Source organism: Rhea pennata, chromosome 14, assembly GCF_028389875.1.
Source record: "Rhea pennata isolate bPtePen1 chromosome 14, bPtePen1.pri, whole genome shotgun sequence".
Lineage (NCBI taxonomy): Eukaryota > Metazoa > Chordata > Aves > Rheiformes > Rheidae > Rhea > Rhea pennata.
In genome coordinates this window covers 16,668,736-16,693,770 of record NC_084676.1, presented here as the reverse complement: position 1 = coordinate 16,693,770, position 25,035 = coordinate 16,668,736, and the positions used below count along the sequence as shown (strand labels likewise).

The following is a 25,035-nucleotide window of genomic DNA, read 5'->3' as shown; positions in this document are numbered from 1 at the left end:
TCCAGCCTACTAAGTCAGGAGAACCTAAAGAAAAAACACTGAGGAGCAGTCACCAAATTCTACTTCTGTAGTCACATGCCTGGAAGATGACTGATATGGAGCAAACTACATAAACCCAACTCACTATTTTGAGATACAGCTGCTGGAGAAAGAAGAGTGAGGTGTCCACCTTTTGTGCAAGAACCTGTAGCTAAGAGAAGATCCATGTTACATCAAAACAAGAACACCCACACCACACCTATCTCACGAAACAGAAAACTCTTGACAACAGGATTTAGGCAAAAATAGGAGGACACTCTCTCTCCCACCAGCATCAGAATACTACAGTATTGTATCTGTGTTCAGACCTGAAATGAGGAGTCAAGTGGGGGGGGGGGAGGGAAAAAAAAGCATACAAACTGCAAGAATTTACATAATCTTTTCTTTAATTGCATAGTAATTTCATTGTACACTCTTCAAACAGAAGTATTGCTAGAAAGACATCCAGTTCCCTTATTTTGTTGCACTGTACATGTTAGGCAAGTAAGAACTGAGGCAGTATATAAAGCAAAATGCTGCTCTGATAATTCATTGAAAGCAGGAATTTAACATAGCTGTAAATTTACAGCTACAGAAGAGCTTTGGAACAGACTGGTTAAATAGAAACACAGATGCAAAGTGGGAAGGCAAGCTGAGGAGGAAGAGGAGTAACAGATTTCCAGTTTGATGCTGAAGTAGGAAGAAACCTAACCACCATACACAAGTGTCAACATGCTCAGTATTTACATTCTGAGCATTATCAGTACTACAGATAAGCAATACACTTAAAATAACTTAAAAAAAGCTTTACAATTGTACTTATAAATACTATGTCTTTAAACTAAGTAGTGTAGGCTAAAAATATTCACAGTTGCTCTGATGAGAGCTATATATATATTGCACAGTATGAAAGTTCATTCAGTATACCATGTGTAAACAATGTTTTTTTTTAAAAAAATCTCCTTTGGCATTTTCAGAACTTAGAAGAACATTTGCTGTGAGCAAAAGCACTTGGGTACAAGGCACATCAAAAGCTTTTTAAGCTGCATTAAAGGAAGATAAAGTCTTCTGACACTTTCCAGTTAGCACTATCATTCTCTTTAGAAAAGTATGTACCTATCAATTCAGAAAAACATTTATACAGGCGTAACTTAGAGGTCTGGTGACAAAAATCAGCTGTTCTTGGCTGTTACTCTACAGTAACAGATTTGGCCAAATTTCTTGGAAAGTCCACCTAAAATGAAAAGACAAACTTTCAATATATGACTGAGTCAAACTGACATTCTGCATCTGACACCATTTCATGTGTGCTTTTTTTTTTTTTTTAAAGACTTCCTAATGTGTCTGGATAGAGCAGAGCTCATTAACACATGCAAGAGACTACAGATCTGCAGATAGTGAGTCACTGACTTCACCCTTGCTTCCAAAGCCCTCTTAACAAATACCTTTTTGCACAGGGTACCTTTTCAAAGGAGTCATTACCAAACTGACTTACTGAGCAAGGATCACACTAAGCTGCGTAGAGCATTGACTTATTCCAAGTTGATGTGCAACATCATATTTTAAGATTTTGTTTTCTGAAGAATCTTAGTTTTATTAGTTTAAAAACAAAAGTCATAACTCATCTGTATTTTTAGGATGCCAATTACAAAAATAGAGCTGAAAAAACTGGCACTAAGACGTCACCTCTACTATCACAGTCACTACCAGTGCCACTAACTACCGTCATCGTTCCTTGTTAGAAACGCCATATAATTATCTCGGCTTTACGCTGGTAGGAGGAAGTTCACAACTCTAACCGGATTGCCTAAATATAGAAAGCACTTACATCATATCCTCTGAGAACAGCCAGGTGGAATGAAAGCAATTGAAGGGGAATAACACTCAAGACTCCTTGAAGGCAGTCAACTGTATGAGGCAGCTCAATTGTTTTGTAGGCAAACTTAGAGCTTTCTGTGTCTTCTTTAGAACACAGAATGATTGGGCGACCCTGAAAGTAAGATTTCAAAGCATTAGTAAGATCTGGGTTAGAACTGCTTTGAGATATTGGTTCACAGCATGTCTGTAATACATTTGAAGATGCTCAATAGCTGACAAGAACAATGTCAGTCTTGCACAGTGTGAGGGACAAAAGTCATTATGTAAATGAGAATTGAACGTTTTCACACAATAGAGTTTTAACATTGTTCCATTTGCTTCAAAACCAAAGAAACCGCCCACATACAGTCTGTTTTCCATTATTTTAATGACAAGTTATGATGCAGATAACTCCTTACTTGCAACTTCATAATTAGAAAAAGAATACATCCTATTTCTGAAGCAATCAGCAGCAATGCATTCTGATATACACATTCTCTTTCCCTGTGACATTGGTTTAAGTAAGTGGCTTACCTGTCGAGCAGTGATCTGTTGCAGAGCATTCTGGCATTTAGTGAAGCAAGGATCCTTCATTATCACCATGATAACAGGCATTTGTTTATCTATTAGGGCTAATGGCCCATGTTTCAGCTCACCAGCTAAGATGCCTTCAGAGTGCATATATGTGATTTCTTTGATTTTCTAAAAAGAAAATTCCAGCAAGTTACCAATAAATAAATGGGAAATAAAGGCTACAGGAAACAAAACATCACAGCCACACATTTGCTACTTAACTACAAATATATGGTATCAAGTTGATGTTTTCCAGAAATCAGTTAATGTCTAAAACAGACAAGCTCGCATGCTGGGATTTCTAAGAGGCTGCTGGTTGGAGAAAGCTGAGTTTGCCCACACACTTGCATTTGCAGATAAGCAAGAAAGGTACTAACCAAGAGAAACTTTACAAACCTAACATCGAGCACAAATTTAGGTAATGTGGTCTGCCTTTAGCTTTTCAATCTTCCATGAGACATAGACAAACATTTGTTACACCAGGATGTCCATTACATAATTTAGCAGTTTCCTGCATGTAGGTCTCATCTGAACACCAGTTCACTGATTTTGAGGATATTTTCACAGTGCAGCATTTTAAGGTTTTATTTAAAATACTTAAACACTGCATTTATTATGGGAAAGAAACAAAAGTGATACTGTATCCAGGTTCTTGGGATGTGTGTTCAATCCAAGAGGACCAACTGCCCTAAGTTACAGAAAGCAATTTTACTCCAGCAGAATTAAATATTAGAAATAAACTATGTTGCAGAAACCACAAAAGCTGATTTTGAACAACATCCAAGGATTAAGAGGTTCATACCAGAGCTCCTTCCAGACAAGTAGCATAGTTATATCCACGACCCATAACCAGCAGTGATCTTTGTTTGTACAGTTCAAGAGCCAAATCATGTATCTTCTCATCCAGGGACAAGACTTCCTTAATCATGTCTATCAGATCACATAAAAAGCATGTATAAAAATTTCTATCAGTTGGAAGAAATAACATCTCCTAGTTTGCTTGTAGTAGGATGTTCAGTGATCTATTATAGCAAAGAGGCTTAACATAATTCTACTGTTAACTCCATTTTTGCAACTTTGACTGTAATTTAAATATGCCCTGTCCAGTCTTGTTTTCAGCAGCTTTTTTTTCTTTTGGGGGGGGGGGGCAAATTATTGGTTATAGTAGTGTCTACCATACATTCCATTTACATTTCTAAGGCAAGTTTTGAACAACTATCTTAAGTCAGCTTTAATTTCCTTTTAATCAATACTGATTTAAAGTGAAAGGCTTTAAAAGTTAAAATTATCAAATTCTGTCAAGGAATATTTCTCAGACAAAACTACTCTATTGTAATTAGAAAACAACCTATGAAACATCTGATCTGCCAACCAAGTTTCTTGGAAGAGTACCTGTAAAACTGGCAAGTAGTATAGAGCTAATAGTCAGTTTTTCATACGTTCTGTACTTTTTTTTTTTAAGGTGGGGGGAAGGGGAAGGAGAAGGTTAAGGTTAGATATGGAAGAAACATTCTAAGTCTCTCCAACTCATATTTTAAATTCTCAAAACACCCCCTCCCATCCCTCTCCACCTCCAAATTATCAATATACCTGGCAGTGATTGTAGTCCACTAATGATTTCCCGCCTCCTTTTTTGCAAGGAAATTCTGTCTTCAGACATCATTAAGCCAAACATCACAAGAGACACAAACTGGCTGGTGTAAGCCTGCAGACAAAACAAAAACTTTCAGCAGCCAAGTCTGTAGAGACTTAGCATGATCTCAACTTGAAGGGCCACAATTAAAGTTTTAATTGGATTCCACGGTGGTAAAAGTATAGAAGTCAAACAGTGAACAGCAACTACCTTTGTGCTTGCCACACCTATCTCAGGGCCTGCATTGATATGTACGCCACAGTCGGTCTCCCTGGATATTGAGCTTCCAACTGTGTTGGTGATGCCAACTGTTAGAGCACGACGTTCTTTACAGTACCTCAGGGCCATAAGTGTATCTGCAGTTTCACCTAGAAAACATTCACATGTTGACATTTGAGGCTAGTACAGAATAGTAATAGTACCCAAGAAGCTTAAAAAAACCTACACAGTAATTACTCAGAGTAACTTTAGAATTTAAATGACTGCATTCACACTTAAAAATGCAAAACAACTGAGAACAACATTCTAGCATTTGTTCATTGTCTACATTTTTGAATGAAGTTTGAAACAAAACTTTAATTCAAGACAAGTGATTAATCCATTAGCCACTGTCTCTCTTTGCAAGAGACAGGAATTATACATTTTTTAATATATAATATATATATTTTCCCCCCTACAATTCTCATTCAATTGAGGACAAACAGCAGAAGCAACTCACCTGACTGACTTATGAAAAAGCACACATCATCTCTGAATACAGGTGTGTTTCTATCCAGAAAGTCACTAGCAAGTTCCACCATCACAGGTAACTCAGTTAATTCTTCCAGAACTTGTCGAGTCTGAATTCAATCAGCATAACATTTATTAATATCGCCATCCATATAAATCTTGACATCTTGAGTGCTATTGTAAGGATCTAATTGGATCTTATTTTAAAATTTGATCATTACAGCTCAATTAGAGCTTTAACACCAAGGTGAAGACAATTTCTAGACAGCAGGTAACAGAGAAGCATTAACAAAGAACGTGACATAAAAGGTAAAACTGTAATAGAGTGTCAGATCCCTGAATGAAAGGCCAAGATATAGAAGGAAAAACAGATGAAGAGTTGTTATCTAAAAACCCAGTAGTTAGACGTTATATGCATCTTAACTATGGCTGAACATACAGCTACTGCAGCATGAAAACTGGTCCCACAGCCAATAATGATCAGTCTTCTGCATCTTCTGATTTCTTTCAGATGATCTTTCAGACCACCTAGCAGAACTGTAGTTATGAACAAAAGAAAAAGCATACGTTAATGCTGTATTTTATTTTCTAGTTAACATATTCAAATTTTGCTGGCTTAGAATAGGCAATCAAATTACACTAAGTTACCTGTGCTGCTTGCAAAATTCACTCTGCCTCTCATAGTATTGACCACTGATTCTGGTTGTTCAAAAATTTCCTTTTGCATGAATGCACTGAAGTTACCTATTTAGAAAAACATTACATGGTCAAGCTTATGTAGAGTTTGTTATTTCAATTTATTATAAAGAGAATTTTTAAGATGAGCCATGGTAGCAAACTGATTTAAGCTAATCTTGTTAGTTTAAACAGAGATTTAGGGACAGGCAAGAAGAAAGAAAAGATAGGTAGTTTGCTCTATTAAGTTGTTTTCATTTTCCCAATACTGACAAAATAATTTAAAAAAATTCAAAGAAACATCTTTATTCCATTTCCATCTCAGTTGTTTACAGTCCAAGTTCAGTAACAGCATGATGTTAACATTAGTTAAGTTTTCACTCAATGCTGAAATCAAAGTAGTACCTAGGATTCTTTTCCAAGACTAGAAATGGGTAGGGGTCCCATACTATCCACCTTCTCCTTGATCACAAGCCCAGAAATTGTCAGCTTCTAGTACAAATAGCACAAATATCAACTCTATTTACTACATACAGCCAGTAGCTGTTCATCTTTGATTATTCTGAGTTTCAACCCACCCTTCATTATTTGCTGCAATTCCATCTGCAACGTCTGGATGGCCCGGGAAGGATCATCACTAGCTGAACGTTCAAGCCGATGAATTGAAAGCTTCCCATCAGTTACTGAGGCAATGTCATCATCTTCTAAGAAAATTACTCTGTTGGTGTGCTCAATGATAGCACTACAGAAAGAAAACAAAAGTGAGACAAACTTGCCATTTTGGTAAGAAGCAGTAGCAACATTCCTCAAAGCAAGTTTGCATCCACACCCACTTGAAGTCCCCCATCTTCCTCTTCAGCATAACTATAAACAGAGCCATCTTAAAGGAAATGGCTCCACCTGCTGCTCCTCCTGCACTCTCACAGGAACAGGTAGTAAAATGCTCAGGAACCACTTCTTCCACAGCATTTCACAGCAGTAAGTTCCTGCTGATCTTGCCTCCAGGCACAGCATCTCCTACCAAGTCCTGAGGTCAGGATCTTGCATCTGAGATGGAAAAGCGCATCCCTGATGTCCAATTCCTAAAAAGATGGACCCAGAGCACTATCTCCTCATGAGCCTCAGATAGCAGGATTAACACACCAAAACCCCGAAACTAACCTATATTCCGCCTGAATACTTTGCTGATAATGGCTATCTGTACTCAACTTGCTTTCCTGCACTGGATGTATTTTACATGGGAGGCAAAGAGGTTTGTGAATGGCAGATACTACACCTGCTTACAACTCAAGTGCTCATGTCAAGCCTCCACATTTATCATGTATCTTAGCATATGGGCTTTATAAAGCCACCTAGAGAACAGCTTTCCTGTCAGAGAACAATTGCACAGCAGCAAGACAACATAACATTTCCAAAACTATGTCACTTCTAGACAAAAACAATGTTTTGAGAAAGGAAAATTAAGTATTTTACTACCTTGCATCTGAAGCAAAGAAAAATTCTACTGCCTTATCCCCAACAGCATGCAGGCAGGTAGAGCTGTCCAGTCTTTTCATTCGGGAATTACATATATTCTTTACATTCTCAATGTCACCTATTAAATTAAAAAAAAAATATATATATATATATATAAATATATATATATATATATGAGAACTGAAATGCAGAACCTGACCTGTTCAAGTTCAAAACCCTGAATCTGTATAGTCTGTAATCTCAGTTATGTAGTATTCAGGGCAGGGATGGTGTGTGTGTGGGGGGGGGGTGAACCAAGTAAAGACTTTTATATGAGCTGCACATTCAGAAATACAAAAATAGATTATCTGTTACTAATTTGGAGCATCATCTGGTAGTTTTATAATTCAGAAACCAATTAGCCTTACTTCTAATTTAAGTGGCAATAATTTTAGCTCTTAGAAATAATGTAATTGGATTTATCAACTTACATGTCCTATATAAAACAGGAATCTGTTCAGTGGAAAGCTTGTACTTGCTTCTAACCCCAATAAGCAAAGGACTTCCTCTCCTACAAAGGGAAAATTCACAAGTTTAAAGAGAAAGCTTCAGGTAGGGAAATGAAAGAACATCTGCAAAGCTGAAGTAAAATATCTCAGCTGGCTCCCTAAATAGGATGAGAATGGAGGAGGTTCATCCATTATGCAGCAGAAATTATAAGATTTTGGCTTGTTCTGTAAAATTCTCCAAGCCTTACCTGAATAAAGGCCACACGCTTAGGTAAGTCACACTCCTTCCACTTTCTCCCCTAAGATCTACATTCAGGTAGAAGAAAGTGAACATAAACTAGTTGTTTTCCTTCCAGGAATAACAAAAATGGCACCTGTGCTAAGCTGTTTAAAGAAAAGCTCTTTGTCTATCATGTGAGCCAGCAATAGACCCCATCATTCTTTACTGTTAGAATATTATTCCATCCTTAAGCCTTTTACACTCAGAACTGGCAGCATTCATCATTGCACCTCTGATATTGTGGAATTTTAAGATCATTTTTTGAATTATATGGGTCACATATCACACTTATTCCTATGCTTTTCTTTTGATAAAAAAAAAACACAGCAGCTCAGATTACAAATTTAGCTTCTCTTAATCCTCTCATCCCCGAAAACCCAGACTTGTACCACATATAGAATAGTAAATTTCATAGGATGTCCTCCATTTAAAGTGCTGTTACAATTGGCTTTTTCACAATTTTAATATATTCCCATCCGAGGGTGGAAAAGCAATAGGTTTTTTAGTCGTAGTATAAAACAGCCTTTAACCCCAGTGCTACCTCACTTTAGGATACTTTAGTATCCTTACCTTTCCTGAAAGTTGTTTTCCAAGTTATAAATAAAAGCAGAATTTATATAGACAAAAAACTCATGAATATCATGACAGTTAGAGATCACTATTTGTATAATCTATCAGCATGATAAAATTTTAGACAACTTGAACACACTTCTCCCAGTCTTTACTCAAAAAGTGAAGTGCAACTTAGTCTCTCTTCCCCCTTTTCAATATATCAGAAATGTTAGCATGCTCCTAACAACTTTTCTGTCAAAATGCTGCAACAGATAAATGGGCAGTATTTTTTTTTAAGTAGTAAATCTTTCTGTGAGCATCAGCTAGATGATCTCCAACTAAAAGTGTATTTGTGTGAATCAAGAATACATCATTTTGTTCCACTACTGTGCTTACATTCAAGAGTGAGGCATCATGTCTAATTTATTAAGCAAAAAACAAGCAAAAGGTTACACAGAGAATCAATGTTTTATAAAACCAAATCATTACACAGAGCCACTGGAATTCTGTGATCTGGAACCTGTAGAGATCAAATTAAGTTATATGTAATAGCTCAGTGGAGCTTTGCCAGATTTTACAGGGATTCCAGTAGTGCAGACATCCACCTACTGAATTCAAGTTAAGCAAGTATTTTTTGCTCCCTGGTAAGCAGAGTTGGTCACACTAAGTCTACTTAAAAATAAGATACTAAAAAATTGAAGTTTTAAGGATAAGAGAGGTTAGCAACAGCAAATAGTTATGACGTTCATGAGCATGAATTAGATGCAAAAGGGATTTATACTCACCTAGTAGCAACAGCTTCACCTGGGTAATGGATGCTCTTGAAAACCAATGCAAAAGCACCTTCCTGAAAACCATGCAGAGAGATGAGAAGAAAATCCTAAGCAACTTATCTCAGTCATGTCTCATTAAACTGGGGCCTCTCTTCCCAAGACGCCTCTAAGGGAAAGCTCATTACTATTATCAGAAATTCTCATCCTGGAAGGCAGGCTGCACCTTTAAAGGAATTAGTCAAGAAGCAGAACAACTTAACGGATACATACCAGAGAACAGCTGAAAGCTCAAGAATGAGCACTTGGGCAAGACACTTTAGCCTCTTTTACAAATAAAGTAGTATTTTACAAGTAAAATAGTTTCCAATGCAAGAATTAAGATACCTGAGATCTTACCGCTAATCAACATAAAAATTGTGTTAGAAGACTGCTTTTAATTAGAAAATGCAGATAGGTTTTCCTCATCATCTCATCGCACATTTTGGGCTAAAATTTTGGAGTTACTCCCAGTTTAAGAGGAAAACCCTCACCCAAAAACAAAAACAGGAATACGCAATCAGACATAATACTACATTATTCCAGTTGTAAAGCTGACAAGTATTACTGCAACAAGAACAAAAGCCCTCCCATCTTACAAAGAAAAAAGGAAGGTAATATTCACTCCTTTCAAAGCGACTCCAGTCTGGGACTACTCTGCATTTGTTCTGTGGTCAGGTGAATCCACCATTCCCCTCATTAGGTTGCTGCACTACTCCCTCTTGACCCATACAGGCTCTTTTCTTTACATGTATTCCCACTCTGCTCTAGGAGGAATCCTATAGAGCTGCTTTAGAGAGGAGAAAAGGGAGGTAAAGAGAGCATATGAGAGTGGAGGAAGAAAAGGGAAACATCTGCACAGAGACTGGAGCAGAAGTAGTAAGTTTATGTTAAGTTTGTAATTCTTTTTCTTTTTTAAAAAAGAAAAAAAAAAGGAGTTCACTAAATAATTGTAGATTCCCACTTCCCAGTGTGAGAATCAGCTAAGCTATCAGTACGCTTTTTTAGATTTAATTCTAAACACATGAGTCAAGGCATATCATTAGACTAAGCTATTAGATAGACTTGAATCACAGCAGTGTTTTAACATGATCAGAATAGTCTTTTAAGGGCATACTGCCTTTATGAGAGAGATTTCACCCCCTAGAGGCTCCTGCCAAGTGTGGTTTTTTTGTTTCTTTTTTTATTTATTTAAACTGCTTCATAAAAAAAACTGTAATAATTTCTTGCTTTAAAGAAAAAAGGAGGGAAGAGAAGAAGCAAAAACAACAAAAAAAGATATTGGTAATGCAATTTTAAATTTACCATTAAGAAGCCTCTGAAGTTTCCAAAGTTTTAATCTAATTCCTTGGTCTATTAAGCACTATTTAAAAGCCAAGAAGCATTATTTGCAAAAACCTTCTAAGGAATGTTGCAGAGGATCCAAATGCATGAATGCAGAATTCTAAGGAACACCATAAAGAGTTTCTCCTTTAGCTGGGGGGGGGGGGGGAAGAGGAGGAGGAAAAAAAGGAATTTCCCACTTACCAACTGTTGAATAACTCTTTCTACCAAGACTGAGAAAGTGGTATCTTCACTCTCTCTGTTGTCATATACATATTTGATCAATTTGGGGATTGTTTCTGTATCTGTTTCAGACTCAAATTCATAGCCTTTGCTTTCCTGAAATATCATAAAAGAAAGAAAGAAGTGTTTTCATCTTCAGACAAGAAGCACAAAAGGGCCTTTCAACAGTCTCCAATGTGAAGCTCTGAGCAGTCTATTTTATTGTTCCCTTCGTGATGGGACTGGTACATGTATATCACAATCAAGAAAATATAAATAGGTACCCTGTCATAGCTTAATCTTTTGGAAACACAGTAGTAAGACTTGCTTAGCCTCTGTTAAGCAACAAGACAGAAAGGAGCCCAATGCATATGCACACTGGAGTTTGAACATAATGCTGTTCTATTCATACACATTTTGCGCTTAGGAATACAAAAATGCTTTGCATTTCACCAGCTCCTGAGCATCTTTATGAGGCAGCCTCCTTCATGCTACTATTTTACAGCTGATATACTGAGAAACTTGAATTCAAATCTTAAAGTCATGAAATCTCTAAAGGTGCATGGTACAGCATTTACTTCACAATTTTATAGTTAAGCTGACAAACTCACCAGAAATTTTCTCAAGTCCTTATAATTTGTGATGATTCCATTATGGATTACAACAAATTCTGAAAGAAAAAGTAATGGAAAACTAAGATATTTAACTCAGTGCACATAAACTTAGTGAGAACAGCTTAGAAGTACACTAGAAAGTTTTCAGACCCCAGTTTATGATAACACGCATGAGAATACAGCAGCTTAGAAGTGTTGAAGGCATATAAGGCCTGTTCCTAAGAATCAAGAAAATTTTAAACAGTATCTAGCAGAATAGCACCAAGTCATCTCTCAGCTGATAAATCCTATGAATCTCCCTTTTCCAGGTTGGATAATTTGATGCACTTAACACTCACATTTGTGAAGTCTTACCTTTTAAAACAAGAAGGTTGCCCACTGACAAACTGACATTAATTTTTAGAGAGCAGATCTTAATAATCTTTTACAATACTACTTTATCCACAAAAGAGATTCTATTTTACTGTAAAAAGTATCTGACCTATGATCTGAAGTAGAATTGCAACAGCTTAGTCCTACTATACAGAATTGATACCATAATACTAGTAAGACAACAAGCTATTTGTACTATGTAAATTCAAACATTTCAGATTCACACAATTTAAGTGCTACAGAGAATACATACCATTCTTTTTATCCGATCTCTGAGGGTGACTGTTTATTGCGCTGGGTGCTCCATGAGTTGCCCAGCGAGTATGAGCAATTCCAAAGTGTGTTTCAAAATCCACTTTTGAATCCAGGCTATCTTGTTCTACATACAAGAAATTTACTGAATATTTGAAGTTGAGCCTGCCTCACACAAATACACACACAACTAATAAAACTCCAAGAATTTTTACAGGCAAAAATTTAATAGCTATCTTCCACCCTCTTTTTAAACTATTTGCTTCCTTGACATTACACTTTAGATTGTTCAAGTTACTGTGATTAAAACTATTTGCCATGAATCAAGCATTTTCAGCCAATAGTAACAGACAAGCTAATAAACCAAATTACTAAATAATTAAAATATAAATGCCTTAAAACACAACTTCAGTTCTTCATAGATGGAAGTACTGTATAAAACACAGTGATGACAGCCAACCATTTAAATGCTAGTAAATTCTTTCAAAGTCCATGCTCTGACATTTCATCTACCAAGCACAGAAATAATGTGAGCAGTGTGGCAGGGGACCCCAAATCTTATAGAACACAGAAGCAATCAAAGAGGTGGAACAGACTGATGATTCCACAGTACTACAGCTGATGATTAGCTTGCTTTGCAAATGCAGATTTTTGGGGCAAAAACACTTGATAACTGTCATGAAATTATAGAATGCAATTATTATTGGTATAAAATCCTAACTTTAATTTCATGGTTTGACTTTCTGCTGAGATGCAGATATGCTATGAATGGGAAGCCAGGGGAAGGTGTAAATTTTAAGACACTTACTGTACAACTCTTCTTCTAAGGCCTTTACTTTTCCTCTTTTCTTAACTAGTTTGATGAACCTTTCTTTATCTTCATTATTTCCATCAATTGCCACACCTACAGTTTAGGACACAATTACAAGTGTTACTTAAACCATGAAACATACTAGATGAAAAAAGGCTGAGAAAATACAAACAAGCACACACAAGTACAACAGTAACTTCAAAAATCATCCTCCAAGGCATATACTAGAAGCCTGCCACTGGACTAGTGCATGTATATATTCAAATCAAACTAGGTCAAGTCTATATCCACTACATAGTTGAAAACAGACACAAAAGTAATCTCAAATTTTGCCCAAGGACAGACTGATATCTTGTCTGGTTACATCAACTAGTTCAAATTAAAAAGCAAATTTAAGCTTCCTCATCTTTTTACTGAAATGCACATGCACAGGATGACTTGAGGCACAAGCCACATGGCGATGCACGGAGGCGTTCTTTCTCACGCTGCTTGCTTTGCTTATGCGTGCTAAACCTCAACCACCATCAGATTACAGACCTAAACACTTGAATCCAAGCTCTGAGGAAAGCAGGAAAAGAAACTCCAAGAATCAAGGTAAGGGGCTCTGATTTTCCAACTGTCAGTAGCAAAAAAAAAAAAAAAAAAACAAAAAAAAAAAAAAAAAAAAAACACGCACACACACCACACCACAAGATGCAGAAGTTAAGAGCCCATGAAAAGTCATAAGTAACTACTGGTTGCTAACATTAATTCATTAATTTGTTGAGTAAGCATAAATACCTGCAGAGTCATATCCTCTGTATTCCAGTCTCTGTAATCCTTTTATCAGAGTCTCAAATATTTCCTTCCGAGTCCGAGGTACTCCATAGTTCAGATAAGCAAAAATTCCTGTTTAAAGAGGAAAGAGGGAAAAAGAAGCAAAAAATTTAGTGTGTGCATCCCTTCAAACCGAATTTAAAGTCTTTCTATAATAGCATCACACAGGCATCCCAGGAGAACTCCACTTCCCATTTATTATAATTCTTACTGTAGGGTTTTTAAATAGAAATTAAAATTCAAATACAGTAAATGAATACTGACCATCATTTTCTTCAAGCAAACACACAAGCTTTCACAGCCAGTTTCACTCTCCTCCTGAAGTTACCCACCAAGAGTTAAGCATTTGCAAAAGCTTAAGAAAATTCTACTTTTTTTGAAAGCCACAGCTGAAAATGGGAACACTAATCTATTTTGTATCCAGATCTAAAACTAGACATTCAAAGAAGGAATATATTCACCGGTACTAACACAAGGAGACTTTTATAACTGAAGTCATAGCCCTGAATGCCTAAGAGTAGGTAGTAGGCAGTAGGCACAATATCTATTTCTGAAAGGCTCCAGCTTAATCTGATACACACCAGTCACTTCAGCAGGAAGAGAACAAACATGAAAATATAAAGAAAGGGCAGAAGTCAAAAGGATAGGAGAACAAAGGGAAGAAAGAGAAGACACAGAACAGGGTCACCCAAACCCCTCTCCAAGCATTTACCCTTTGTGCTGTCTCAATGCAGCTCTGCCTGCCAATCCCAGCTTGACAGAGACATAAGATCCACTTACTTGTCCCTAAATGATTCAGGCCAACTCTTATAGAAGGGGCACAGAAAAGATGAACTTACTGCTTGCCTATTTTGCAAACAGACAGTCAAATACAGTCAATAAGTCAATACCTCTTCTCTCATATAGAAGAATTATCACTAAAAGTTTTATTTTTTTCAAATATACTGTTCTCACTTCTTCAGAAGACATAGGCAAGTTTTTCCTTTTTTTTAAAAAAGGAAAGTAGTTTGGAAAATGGTGTTGTAACACTCTAAAAGGTATAATAAAAGGGTGAGCTGAAAACAAAAACACAACCATTACTTTTCTCTGTTCACTACTTTTTCTGGCATTTGTGCCTTTATAAGGATAGATTCAGCCTTAACTCTTGAAAACCTGTAACTCAACAGAAACTTTGTTTTACTGTTTCAATTTTTTCTTTAATCAACAAATCAGAGGAAATCAAACCATCGCAAAAAAGTATTAGCAAAAACAGACTTCTAGTGTTCAATAGTTAATAGTTCAGAAAAAGCACTTTTTAAAAAAATAGAAAAAAGGCCTTTTGGAAGATTTAACAACCTTTTCTCCTTCAATTAAAGATTTTAAACTGTGAATGGCTGCAGTGAAGAAGCTATTATAGTAAAACAGTCAATCTTATAAATATTGTTGTGAATACTGTTACTCTGCTGGTTTTAAGCCATTAATACTATTGAGTTGACAGTGAGACTAAGAGTACTACACTGGTCTTGGAATATATCTTGTAGGTATTAAGGGTTGAAAATCCTTTTCTGCTACAGAGGTGGCATTTATGAGGAGACTAGTCTAATAATTTCCAGAGTGTCCAATATCAATGGAGATATTAAGACAATAATTGCATTTAAAGAGGTATTTAGGTATTTTGAGCACCTTCTAAATACTGTTCTTCACAGATACTTTGAAAATAATGCCTCCAGTTATATAGAGCCACCTTAGACTGAGAGCTTGTTGATCATTTTCCCAGACCAACATTTATCGTTCCCTGGCACTAACCACGAACCTCAAGAGCAGCATTCTTCAATACAAATTTCTCAACATCATTCCAAAACATTGCTACACACCTCATTCCAGATCCAATTCTACTTTCTAGGCCAGATTTCACAATGTATTTAAGGCACATCACGTTTGTACGTTCCATGTGGCATCTTTGGCTACACAGAGGTCCAGGAAAAACCTTCCTTTGGGACTGTCTTTACAATGCTACTAGTGTGCTGCAATTGTTAAAGGATCCTTGTTCCTAGGAAACTCTAGCTGTGCTTCCACATATGTGGACGTGAAGACTCAGAAGTCACTAGAGGCCATTACAATGAAAGCAATAGGTGCAGCCTGACTTGTCAAGGAATGTATTACAAACTCTTTCAGTTAAAGGAAATAAATCTTACTCTCAGCATAGTTTCCTCTACCGTTTTTTTCTGTTTCATGATTTACCCACTTGCATGTTTTCTTTCCCACTCAGTCATCATTTTGGCTGGATTTAAAGTATATTGCTCAACTCACTTAGAAACAACATTCGATAAAGACCTCTTGTAGCTTAATTCCTTCTGGAAGCACACCAATATGACTGAATCTTAGTTGAATCATACTCATAAGAGAAGTTGTGATACTAATAAGTTGCTTCACCATGGCCTCCCCAAGCTATCAAATGCCTTTTCCAATAGAGCTTGCGTCCCTACTCCCCAGCAGAAATCAAGTACTTTGAAAACTGATGCAATCCCAAAGTGATATGTATTAAGTAAGGTAATTTTTTAATGGCTCAGTACAGTATCAGCAATGAAATACTTTCCTAACTCATATATACAACATGGAATCCAATGAAATCATTTAAGAAGCATTTTATTAGAGCGCTGCTCCCTTGACCTGAATGCTACCTCTACTCTTTGCCTTTCCACAATCACAGGGTTTGCATAGAAGCATCAACTATATCAATCATGATGTATAGCTTAGCTTTAGAATCAGATATTCAAAATGGAAACAGAGGTCATTAAAACACTATTAAAGACAGCTTTAATCAGGTACAGAGACTAAAAGTAAGGCTTTCCCTTTATGTGCATACCAGGAGTTTAAAGCTTCCCCTTTCCCATTCAGGATTGCAAGCTAACTATCAAGAAAAAGTTCATTGAGTGCTTTTTGTGGGAAAATTCCACAAGAATACTTGCAATTGCAAGATTTCACCAAAATCAAGGAGGGGGCAGCCTGTACCTAGAGTCTGAATAAGAGCCACGATTCTTTTTTTAAATTAAAATGAAGCCTTTGTTCAGTATTGGCATAAGCATGTTTTTGATGTCATAAACTTAGTCCTAGATTCAGTTTCAGTTCCTGATGAAATGGATTTTGCTTTAAGATCAGTAGATGAATTTAAGAATGTTTTACCCATGTTTCTTTTTCCAAATCCTGCATCACCTTTGCTATACTGTCTCCGTACATATAAGTGCTGATAATCTCAACTTTGTTTCCCCAAAAGTATGTTTATGTCAGTATTTAATGACTAATATACTTTACAAACAGAAAATATGCTACTTAAAGACAGAAAATTAAGACAACAACAGGGCGTATTTTTCACATTTAAACCTGGGAAGATATTCAAAAATAAAACAGCATTTTAGAAATTGTTGACTGCACAGCAAACATCAGGAAATCCTGCACTACCTATAGCAGTCTTGCTCAATGTACCATGAAAAAATATTCCCTATCTTCATGCTAACAGATCTCATGTAAACCAGCTTGGATTTTTAAGAAGTGTCTAGGAATCAGATCAGCAACTTCCCCAAACTTTTTCTTTCAGCAGCATTTCAATCCATTTCTTTGAAACATTTACCCATTTTGCTATCACTGAAGATGCTCGGTCTCCAAATGTTAATGGGAACTCAATATTGGCAACAAATTAACTCTACTCTCAATGCCACTTCAAGAATTATCTTTTTCCATTTCATACTCAGTTACTCCACTCCAGGCTAACTGTTCTACCAAACTCATTTAACACTGCTAACACTGATTTCCTCAATCAATACAGCCCAGATGTGTTAAGCTTTATATAATATATATCTTAGTCCTTGCAATCAATACCTTTGGTTTGTTTGGGTAGGCAGCCAAGTCTCTCACCTGAAGAGCTTTTGCTCAGAAGACAAAGGTTTCTGAGTTTGTTTTGATGATAGTGAGTTAAGAGTCACCCCGGTGCTCAAACAATATCATCTTGTGTTTCTGTTCGAGCAGAGGCCCCTTGCTAGATACCTTGCTCTTTTTGAGTTTATGATTAAAGAGGATGCAAAAGCGGGGGGGGGGGGGGGGGGGGGGGAGGAACAGCTCAGGAAGTGTATTTTGGGAGAAGTAGCTAGCTCCCTTTCAGGATGCATCTCACAAAAGAGCTTTCACCTTAATTGCTAAGTATAAGTGCAGGGTTCCCCCCCCCCTTTCAGTGGGAGTGTCATTTCAGATCTGAGAGGAAGTTTAAGTGAAGGGATAGTTATGTTTTTAACTGACATGTCCTCCATAACTAGAATATATAGCATTAGCAGCCTTTAAATCCGTACTTGGATTTTAGACTCATCCAAAGCATACCTAAGCGATCGCATGTGTGACACGTTATTTTCACCATCTTATCTTTATTAGGGAAAGAAAGGCGAATGAACTTGCATCGGGCAAGAATCAGACTCCTTCACAACCTCTGTCTGAAGGCCACGAAGTGCCCATCACTGCCGCTGGGACCTCGATACCGGGTTAGCAAAGGCAGAGCCAAAAGCACCAAGTCTGCGCATCAACCAAAGCGGCGACGCGCTAAGGCGGCCGGACCGGGAGCCAAGACACCCCCAAAGCCGCCGAGGGGTGGGGAACAACAGTTTTGCTCTGAGGACCTAGTGGCTAGCCACCAGGACACAGGAAGGTAAGGCTACGGGAAAGAGAAAGGCAAATTTCCGAAAGAAAACGGCGCTGGGGAGCCACGGGGGAGGCTTCGCCTTCACCTCCCACCACGCGAGAGGCCACGAGCCGGTCACGCGCCCCGTCCCCACAAAATGGATGCGGCCCGGACAGGTCCCCGCAGCGAACGGCTGCCGGGAGGGGCAGGACGCCGGGAGCCTCGCACCTCCCCCAGCACCCCGCGCCAGCCACTACGAAATAAAATAAAATAAAATAAAGCGGCTCTTATGCCGTCTCCGCCGCGGCGCATCCCGAGCGGGGACGCGGCCGGCCCCGGACACAGCCCGCTTTGTCCGCAAGCGCCTCGCCGCTGTGAGGAGCCGCCGCCGCCGCCTCGGCCAGCGGGACAAGCGCTGCGGCTCCCCAGGCGCCATGGGCAGGGGGCAGCTGCTGCAGCTCCTCCATCCCTTCCCCCCGCGGTCGACGAGAGGCGGCAGCCGCCACTCACCGCACATGGTCGCGCCGCGCCAGCCGGCACTTCTCGCTGACAGGAACAGAGCGCGGCTCCCGCCCGACGGCCTCGCCCGGCGACTGCTGCCTCTCCGGCCGCCGCGGCTCTTATAGTGCCGCCGGCTCGGCCCCTGCCGCCGAGCTCATTGGCCGCGGGAGCGGCCGCCGGAGGGGCTCCGCCCGGCGCCCCGAGCGGGTGCGCGGCGGGGGCAGAGCCGCCCGGGGGCGGGGGGCCGCGGCCGCTTCGCGCCCTGCCCCCAGCCCTGCCCCGGCGCGGCCGGTCCCCCTCTGCCCCTCCCGGGCTGGAAGCGCCCCGGCTCGCCCCTTCCAGGAGCCGCCGCGGCCGGGGAGGGCGACCTTAGCGCTGCGGCTTCGCCGAGGGAGCCGTGGCGGGGCGGAAGGTGAAGCACGCCGCTGGCGTCGGGTACGGTGCGGCCGGCGCTATTGCGAGGCTGAGGAGGAGGCAGCTCCTCCCAGGGCCCGCGCGGGAAGGTGACTCCCCTTATTCTGCCTTTTGGCCACAAACGCCTACAACACGTGCTGAGCAACCTGCTTGATTTCCTCTGAGGGAGACTGAAATCAGCTGCGTGAGCACCTGGTTGAGCAGAGGTCAGGGCCGTCAGTCCCGTCTGAGGGAGCAGGTTCCCCGGCAGTAGCACAGCAGCCTGTGTGGTCCGTTTACTTTCCACGAAAGAAACTATGGATCAGCTCCAAGAGCCTCCATTCGTTTATTCCTTGGACTGTTCCCTCTTTTGGGAGACGGACCTGCTAAGAGGGAGAAAGGCCCACAGACCCGAGCCTGCCGGCGTAGCTCGCAGGGTGCAGCCATGACCAGTGCAACAGGCTCCCGCTTTATCTTCTTTTAAAGAAGTTTTTGATCTCTTATCGCAGGAAGCCTTGCCTGTGCAAAGGCAATGGAAATGGTGACTTTCAAAGCAAGTGCCTTGCAGTATATTGCTGGAGAATGCTTGTAGGGCCGCTGCGCTTTCACTCGCAGAAGTGCTGCAGGACTCTGCTCCAGTGAACAAGGCTTTTTTTCATGATGCATCAGCTTCTGTTGCTTTTTTCTTTCCTTACCAAAAAGTATCAAAATATTTTTTAGATATTCCTTATATTGGAATACTGAAATTCAAGGGCAAGGTATCTTATTTAAACTACAATGTAGGTGCTCATTTTCTCTTGCATTTATTTTTGTAGGTTTTTTTTTTTTTTTTTTTTTTTTTTTTTTTTTACCTGAACTTAAAGGAGTGGCTGCATCAATTTTTTTTTAGTATTAAGGTTAATTAAAAAAAATGGATCCTCAACATTTACAAAAAACGTAAAAAATCCAAAAAGTAAAAATAAAACCTTTGTAAACCTCTAGTGTTACTTTAAGGATGAGCACATCTCAATTGTAGTTCAAAATCTATATTTAAAATATTTTGAAGACATAAAATTAGAGAAAATAAAAGCAGTTTATTGTTGAAATTCTAAGTTAGTTTATGAGAAGAAATAGTTATGTTTTGTTTTTTCCTGCAGAACAAGATGAGACAGGTCCATGATTTGTCACTACTGTAGTCCCAGCTCTATCACTGACCTGCTGTGTGACATCAGGCAAGTCATTTTGCCACTGTTCCAGTTTGTTTTGTCTGTGTAGATTATATTGCTCTTTCTTTGAAGCAATCCCTGATGATGTGTTTCCCCTGTTCAACCCAAAGGGAGGGGGAGGTATCTGATCTCAGCTGTGTGTGTTAAGTAGTATTGCTATTTATATTAAATTATATACAATAAAGATAATAGTAGGTCTTTTTGGTCCCTATGCAGCACGAATTTTAGAAACTCCTTGAGCTTTGGGGCTTTTTTAACAATCATGTCAAACTAATAATCTTTGTTAAAGTAATCAGTTTGCTGGCTAAGAAAACTATGTAAATACAGAGGTACAGCAGTTTTAAGATTTTACCACTTTCAGCTGTATTCCCCCCAGGCTCTACTCAAGCTCAGCACCTTTGTAGCAGCAGTAACATTATAGGCAGTCTATCTCTTCAGCTGCCAGTGTATTACATTAAACTATTATTGATCTCAGATTGTTGCATGAATTGCCAAAGATCACTAGTCAGAGCCCAAAATTTCACTCAGGTAAGACATTTCATATTTTGTGTGACATTTCCATGGAGAAAACTGGCAGTTCGTTGATTAGTGATTAACATGACACTTTGGAAAGTGTTGACTGATGTTATTGAACTCATCTGACTCTATTGCCTTTTGGCTTTTACATTACTGTTTTTGGAAGTGTATTAGAGAATAATCTTATTTACAGATGGGTTTGTTTGTCTTGAATGGACAAATTTTACAGCACAGAGATGAGATGATCAGGGTGATCCTATCTCATCTTAAATCCTTTTAAGATGTGAAAGCCAAAATAAGTGAAAGTATCTATCACATACAACAAAAGCAGGATATAGCAATTCTGCTTTTCTGTGGAAAAGCACATTTGTCCAGAGTATAAAGAAAAAAAATCACTTTTTTTCCAGAGAAAAGGGGGAAAAATCACTTTTGACAAAAAAAAAAAGTTTGTAAATTTAAGGTTGATATTTTCAAGCTATTAGAAAGAGACAGGCACTTGGTAAGCAACACTGAGGTCGCCTGGTGGAGCCTTCCATGAAAATTTGAATACAAATCTGAAGTGACATTGTAAGGATCAGGAATTCTTGCCTAACTTCTTTCTCTTTACTCTCTTTGATCAAAAATAGAAGTGTTAGGATATGGTATGGAGAATACTGTATACTTGTTTTACGGTCAAGCAACAGGTAACTAGGGGGTAAAGTAACATGAGGGTAGCCTGGATCCTCAGTAGGCAAAGGCGGGGAGCAGTGAAAGTCACTCAGCATGTGGGTCAGAAGCAGTGGAATCCACAGGTAGATTTCTGCTTAGGTTCTCTCTTAGCTTAATGCCCATATAAATTCTTACAACATTTATTCTCTGCCCTGAAAAGCAGCTAACAGCATTGTAAAGAACAGATTTTCAAATTTAACTTGCATATTCAAGAGATTCAGATGCCTATGTACAAATACCTTATTTTGCTCCATGCTAGATACCAAAGGACACTTAATTTCCTACTTAGAAGTTTTAGCAAATACAAAGTACCCCAGAGAGTAAGAGAACCAAAACATTCTCATTAGTAAACAGGAACAGAAGAACTAATAGTGGGTGTCAACTATAAAAAGAAAAATTTGGGAAAAATATTGTGAGGAAAAAAAATAGGAGAAGCAAGTATGCAATAGAACAGGCTGCAAAGTGACCCTTTCATTGGTGACACTCCCCCCTAGACTTGACACTCTCGTATAAGGCATGACTAGGATAATGGAAGTGATCTGTGTACGATACAGAGAATGCTGGGTGACCAAATGGAAGTCCTTTCCAGCTCAAGCACTTCTGTGATTATAGCTGGGTTAGAAAACTCTTTGTTAATTACCTTATTCTGACTGCTAGTTGAATGGCTACTACTATTTTTGAGAACTAATAACCTGTAGCTGGATTCATACTGAAATGCACAACACGTTCTTTAATTAACAATGACAATTCAGCTAATTACTGCTGGCAAGTTTAAAGAATATGCATGTCCATCAACAATATGCATAACTTAGTGTTCATGGATTTTATGCCATATTGAGGGGGGTGGGAGGGGTTACATAAAAGAAAACAAACTGAGGAAAAGGAACACTAGGAAGGATTTGTTTAAAGAGTTTTTCTTGCTTCAAAATGCAAGAGTTGAGAGGTCAAAATGAGTAATGGCACATTACAGGTCATCACCACCTTTTTCTTCAGCTTGATTCTTCACCTGTGCCAGTTCTGCAGTTTTTATTTGTTTGTCGCAATGAAAATATTTAAAAAGTTGTTCTGAAAAGCTGAGCACTCTCATTAGAATCACTATAATTTTAACAAAATGGAGGTGAGGAATTTCTTACCAAAGCTTTCAAGAATATCTGGGCTGCCAGCTTCATTTGGATTTCACTTACACTACTGTTAACCAGGAGTCACTCCAGTGAAGTTAACTGAGTTCCCCTAAGAGAAAAACAAATTCAGGAACCTACCTTACTGATATGAAGGAAGTCAGGCAGCGCATGACATGGCATTTGTGTGCTTCAGGACAGGACATAGGTAAGTACAAATGAGGTGATTGCTCTCTGCATCCACCTCAGTGCCACAGTGAGTTTTGAAGAAAAAAACACGACTGAAATGAAAAAGCAATACCTTCCCTCTGGTCTGCAGACAGGAGGCTAAGAAGTTCAAAGGAAGAAAGCATGTATGTCATGTTGACAGTTTTCTCAGGTGAGAAGGTGTTAGCTAGCAATTTGCCTAGGACTTGTTTGTGAATAGGGAGTGGTATTTTTTGTTTAAGAGTACATAATGGTAATTAACAGCTTTTCATTTGAGAGTGGGGAAGTTAATCATCACTCCTTATAATCAAAGAACTGAAATACTAAATTTGAAATACTAAAAAGAAATATGTATATTAGAAGTTTTGCATAAATATGTATTAACATTGCATCTCTGATCGGGAATAAAGTAACCAGGATTTAATTCAGTGATGGTTTTTCAGCAGAATTTTCATAATGAGCATACGTAATGTAAAACCAAATAGGCTAAGTAACTAAATTTGCAATACTTTAAAAATACTAAGGCACATTTAAAAATTAATTCATCTGAAACATTACATTTTAAACAGCATTAGGCAGTTTACTGAGTTTTTGATGTAAATTCCTTGTAACAGCAGCTGCAAATAAGTTAATGGGATGGGTCAGTGAGGGGGAAAAAATGAAGTATTTGGGAAGTCTGTAGATTTTTGAAGTAAGCTAGCTTTTGATACTGGATTAATTTTCTCAGCCTGTTGTGTGGTCCTTCAGGTCAAGAGTGAAGCTGGCTGATAGAGCAATACAGACATCTGTATACCTGCCCTCCCTGTTTGTGGGGTCTAGGAGAGCTCCCATGGCTATCCACTCAGTATCTTCATAAACACAGGATTCTCACGGTTTGAGGGAGTTCAAGGGAACAGAGCTGGTTACTCACAGTAGCTGCGAAAAACATGCTGATATAAAAAGTGAAAAGGCTTCAGTCCCAGAGATTAAAAAAAAAAAAAAAAAAGCTTTTGAAAAATCCATAATTCTTTCCAACATATGCTAATTTATGGTTAGAAGATTCACTAAAAGCACTTGACCAAAGTATTAGTTATACAAACAAAAAGGTATCCCACTTATTTCTTATAGCTAATACAGCTGCATTTAAGTCACACCATAGGACAGGCCACAGCATCACCTCTTACTTCTCCACTATGGAAAGCTTTACGCTCCTTCCGCAGTTCCCTTGGAGCCCTCCTGGCAGTAACCACACTGCGAGTGTGGTAATTCAGCAGTTCACAAGCTGCACTGGCTCACTCAACACCACAGAGCAGTGAAGTGCAATTTCTGCACTACTCTATTCAACTCACGTTAATTTTCACTTCTACACATATAAACCTGGCTTGCTATTTTGGTAAGAATAATTTCATTCCATTCTCCTCCCAATTTGTTTTCTCAGCTTTACTATTTCAAGGATTTAAACTGGCCTTTGAAAGGAACACCTTTGAAGCTAGAAAATAGTTTTGCTGCTGGCTGCCCTCTGGCTTGCCCTTTAGACAATTCTCTGGCAAGGAGCTTCTGATTTTGCAAATCAAAACCTGCTGTTCTCCAGAACACATACCAGCATTCTCCAAGAAACAGGAGCAAAGCAAAAGGGTGCCAAATAAAGGTCCAATTTCTCAACCCTCTCACCTTCCAATATTGTTTTTGCCACCATATACAGCAAGACACTGCTACAGAAGCAACCAGAAAGAGCTGAATGGAAGCAAGGTGTTGGGGATACAAGATGCTTCACTGCAGATCCTGTTACAGCAGCAGTTCTCAACTACAAGGGAGAAAATCCAAATTTTTGAAAACAGTCCAAATAAGATGTATCTGGCTTTATCTCACATATTCAAATCCACTGTCCATATTGTTTCTTTCTACAATCAAGATAAGTATCAAAATATGACACACTGGGAACTTAAAGCTACCCGTTCTCCTCTCCTTTGTGATTAAAATAAATAAATGGAGAGAGAACAGATTGAGGGTACAATGTAATTCAGAGACACAGTCTGTCCAGCTCACTCTCATATCTCAAATACTAATTCTACATCTACCAGTCTTGGAGTCTCAGCCATTACACTGGTACCTACTGTTACCTCCTATTTCTATATTTTTTTTTCTTTTTTTAATGCTTGGCACCAATCACACCTACAGTTTCTTTAAGTTGTTTTTATAACAGCTTACAGTCTTTTAGCAGTTCATTCAGTGGAGAGAAGAAAATGACATAAACTCCTATTTAAAC

The 25,035-nt window shown here is 38.7% G+C and overlaps 1 protein-coding gene across 1 annotated transcript; it reads right to left on the bottom strand.

The window, feature by feature from the left end:
- Window positions 1-407: 407 nt before the first annotated feature.
- Window positions 408-18,749, bottom strand: GFPT2 (glutamine-fructose-6-phosphate transaminase 2). Its single transcript, XM_062587084.1, has 19 exons — window positions 18,653-18,749; window positions 13,465-13,572; window positions 12,682-12,777; window positions 11,875-12,000; window positions 11,247-11,305; window positions 10,618-10,752; window positions 9,067-9,128; window positions 7,432-7,511; window positions 6,962-7,079; window positions 6,064-6,227; window positions 5,459-5,554; window positions 5,250-5,347; window positions 4,800-4,920; window positions 4,292-4,449; window positions 4,039-4,153; window positions 3,251-3,378; window positions 2,410-2,577; window positions 1,847-2,008; window positions 408-1,252 (listed from the first exon to the last, which is right to left on the bottom strand). The coding sequence occupies exons 1-19, from the start codon at window positions 18,657-18,659 to the stop codon at window positions 1,208-1,210; spliced, it is 2,046 nt and encodes a 681-aa protein (XP_062443068.1). The 5' UTR covers window positions 18,660-18,749; the 3' UTR covers window positions 408-1,207.
- Window positions 18,750-25,035: the final 6,286 nt, after the last annotated feature.

Bases quoted from the DNA above. Each gene is read 5' to 3' on its own strand.
- GFPT2 (XM_062587084.1), bottom strand. The intron at 9,129-10,617 runs GTAAGTGGGAAA...CATGGTTTTCAG, and splicing joins AAAGAGTTATTCAACAGTTG to GAAGGTGCTTTTGCATTGGT. The intron at 2,578-3,250 runs GTATGAACCTCT...TTTTCTTTTTAG, and splicing joins CTTGTCTGGAAGGAGCTCTG to AAAATCAAAGAAATCACATA.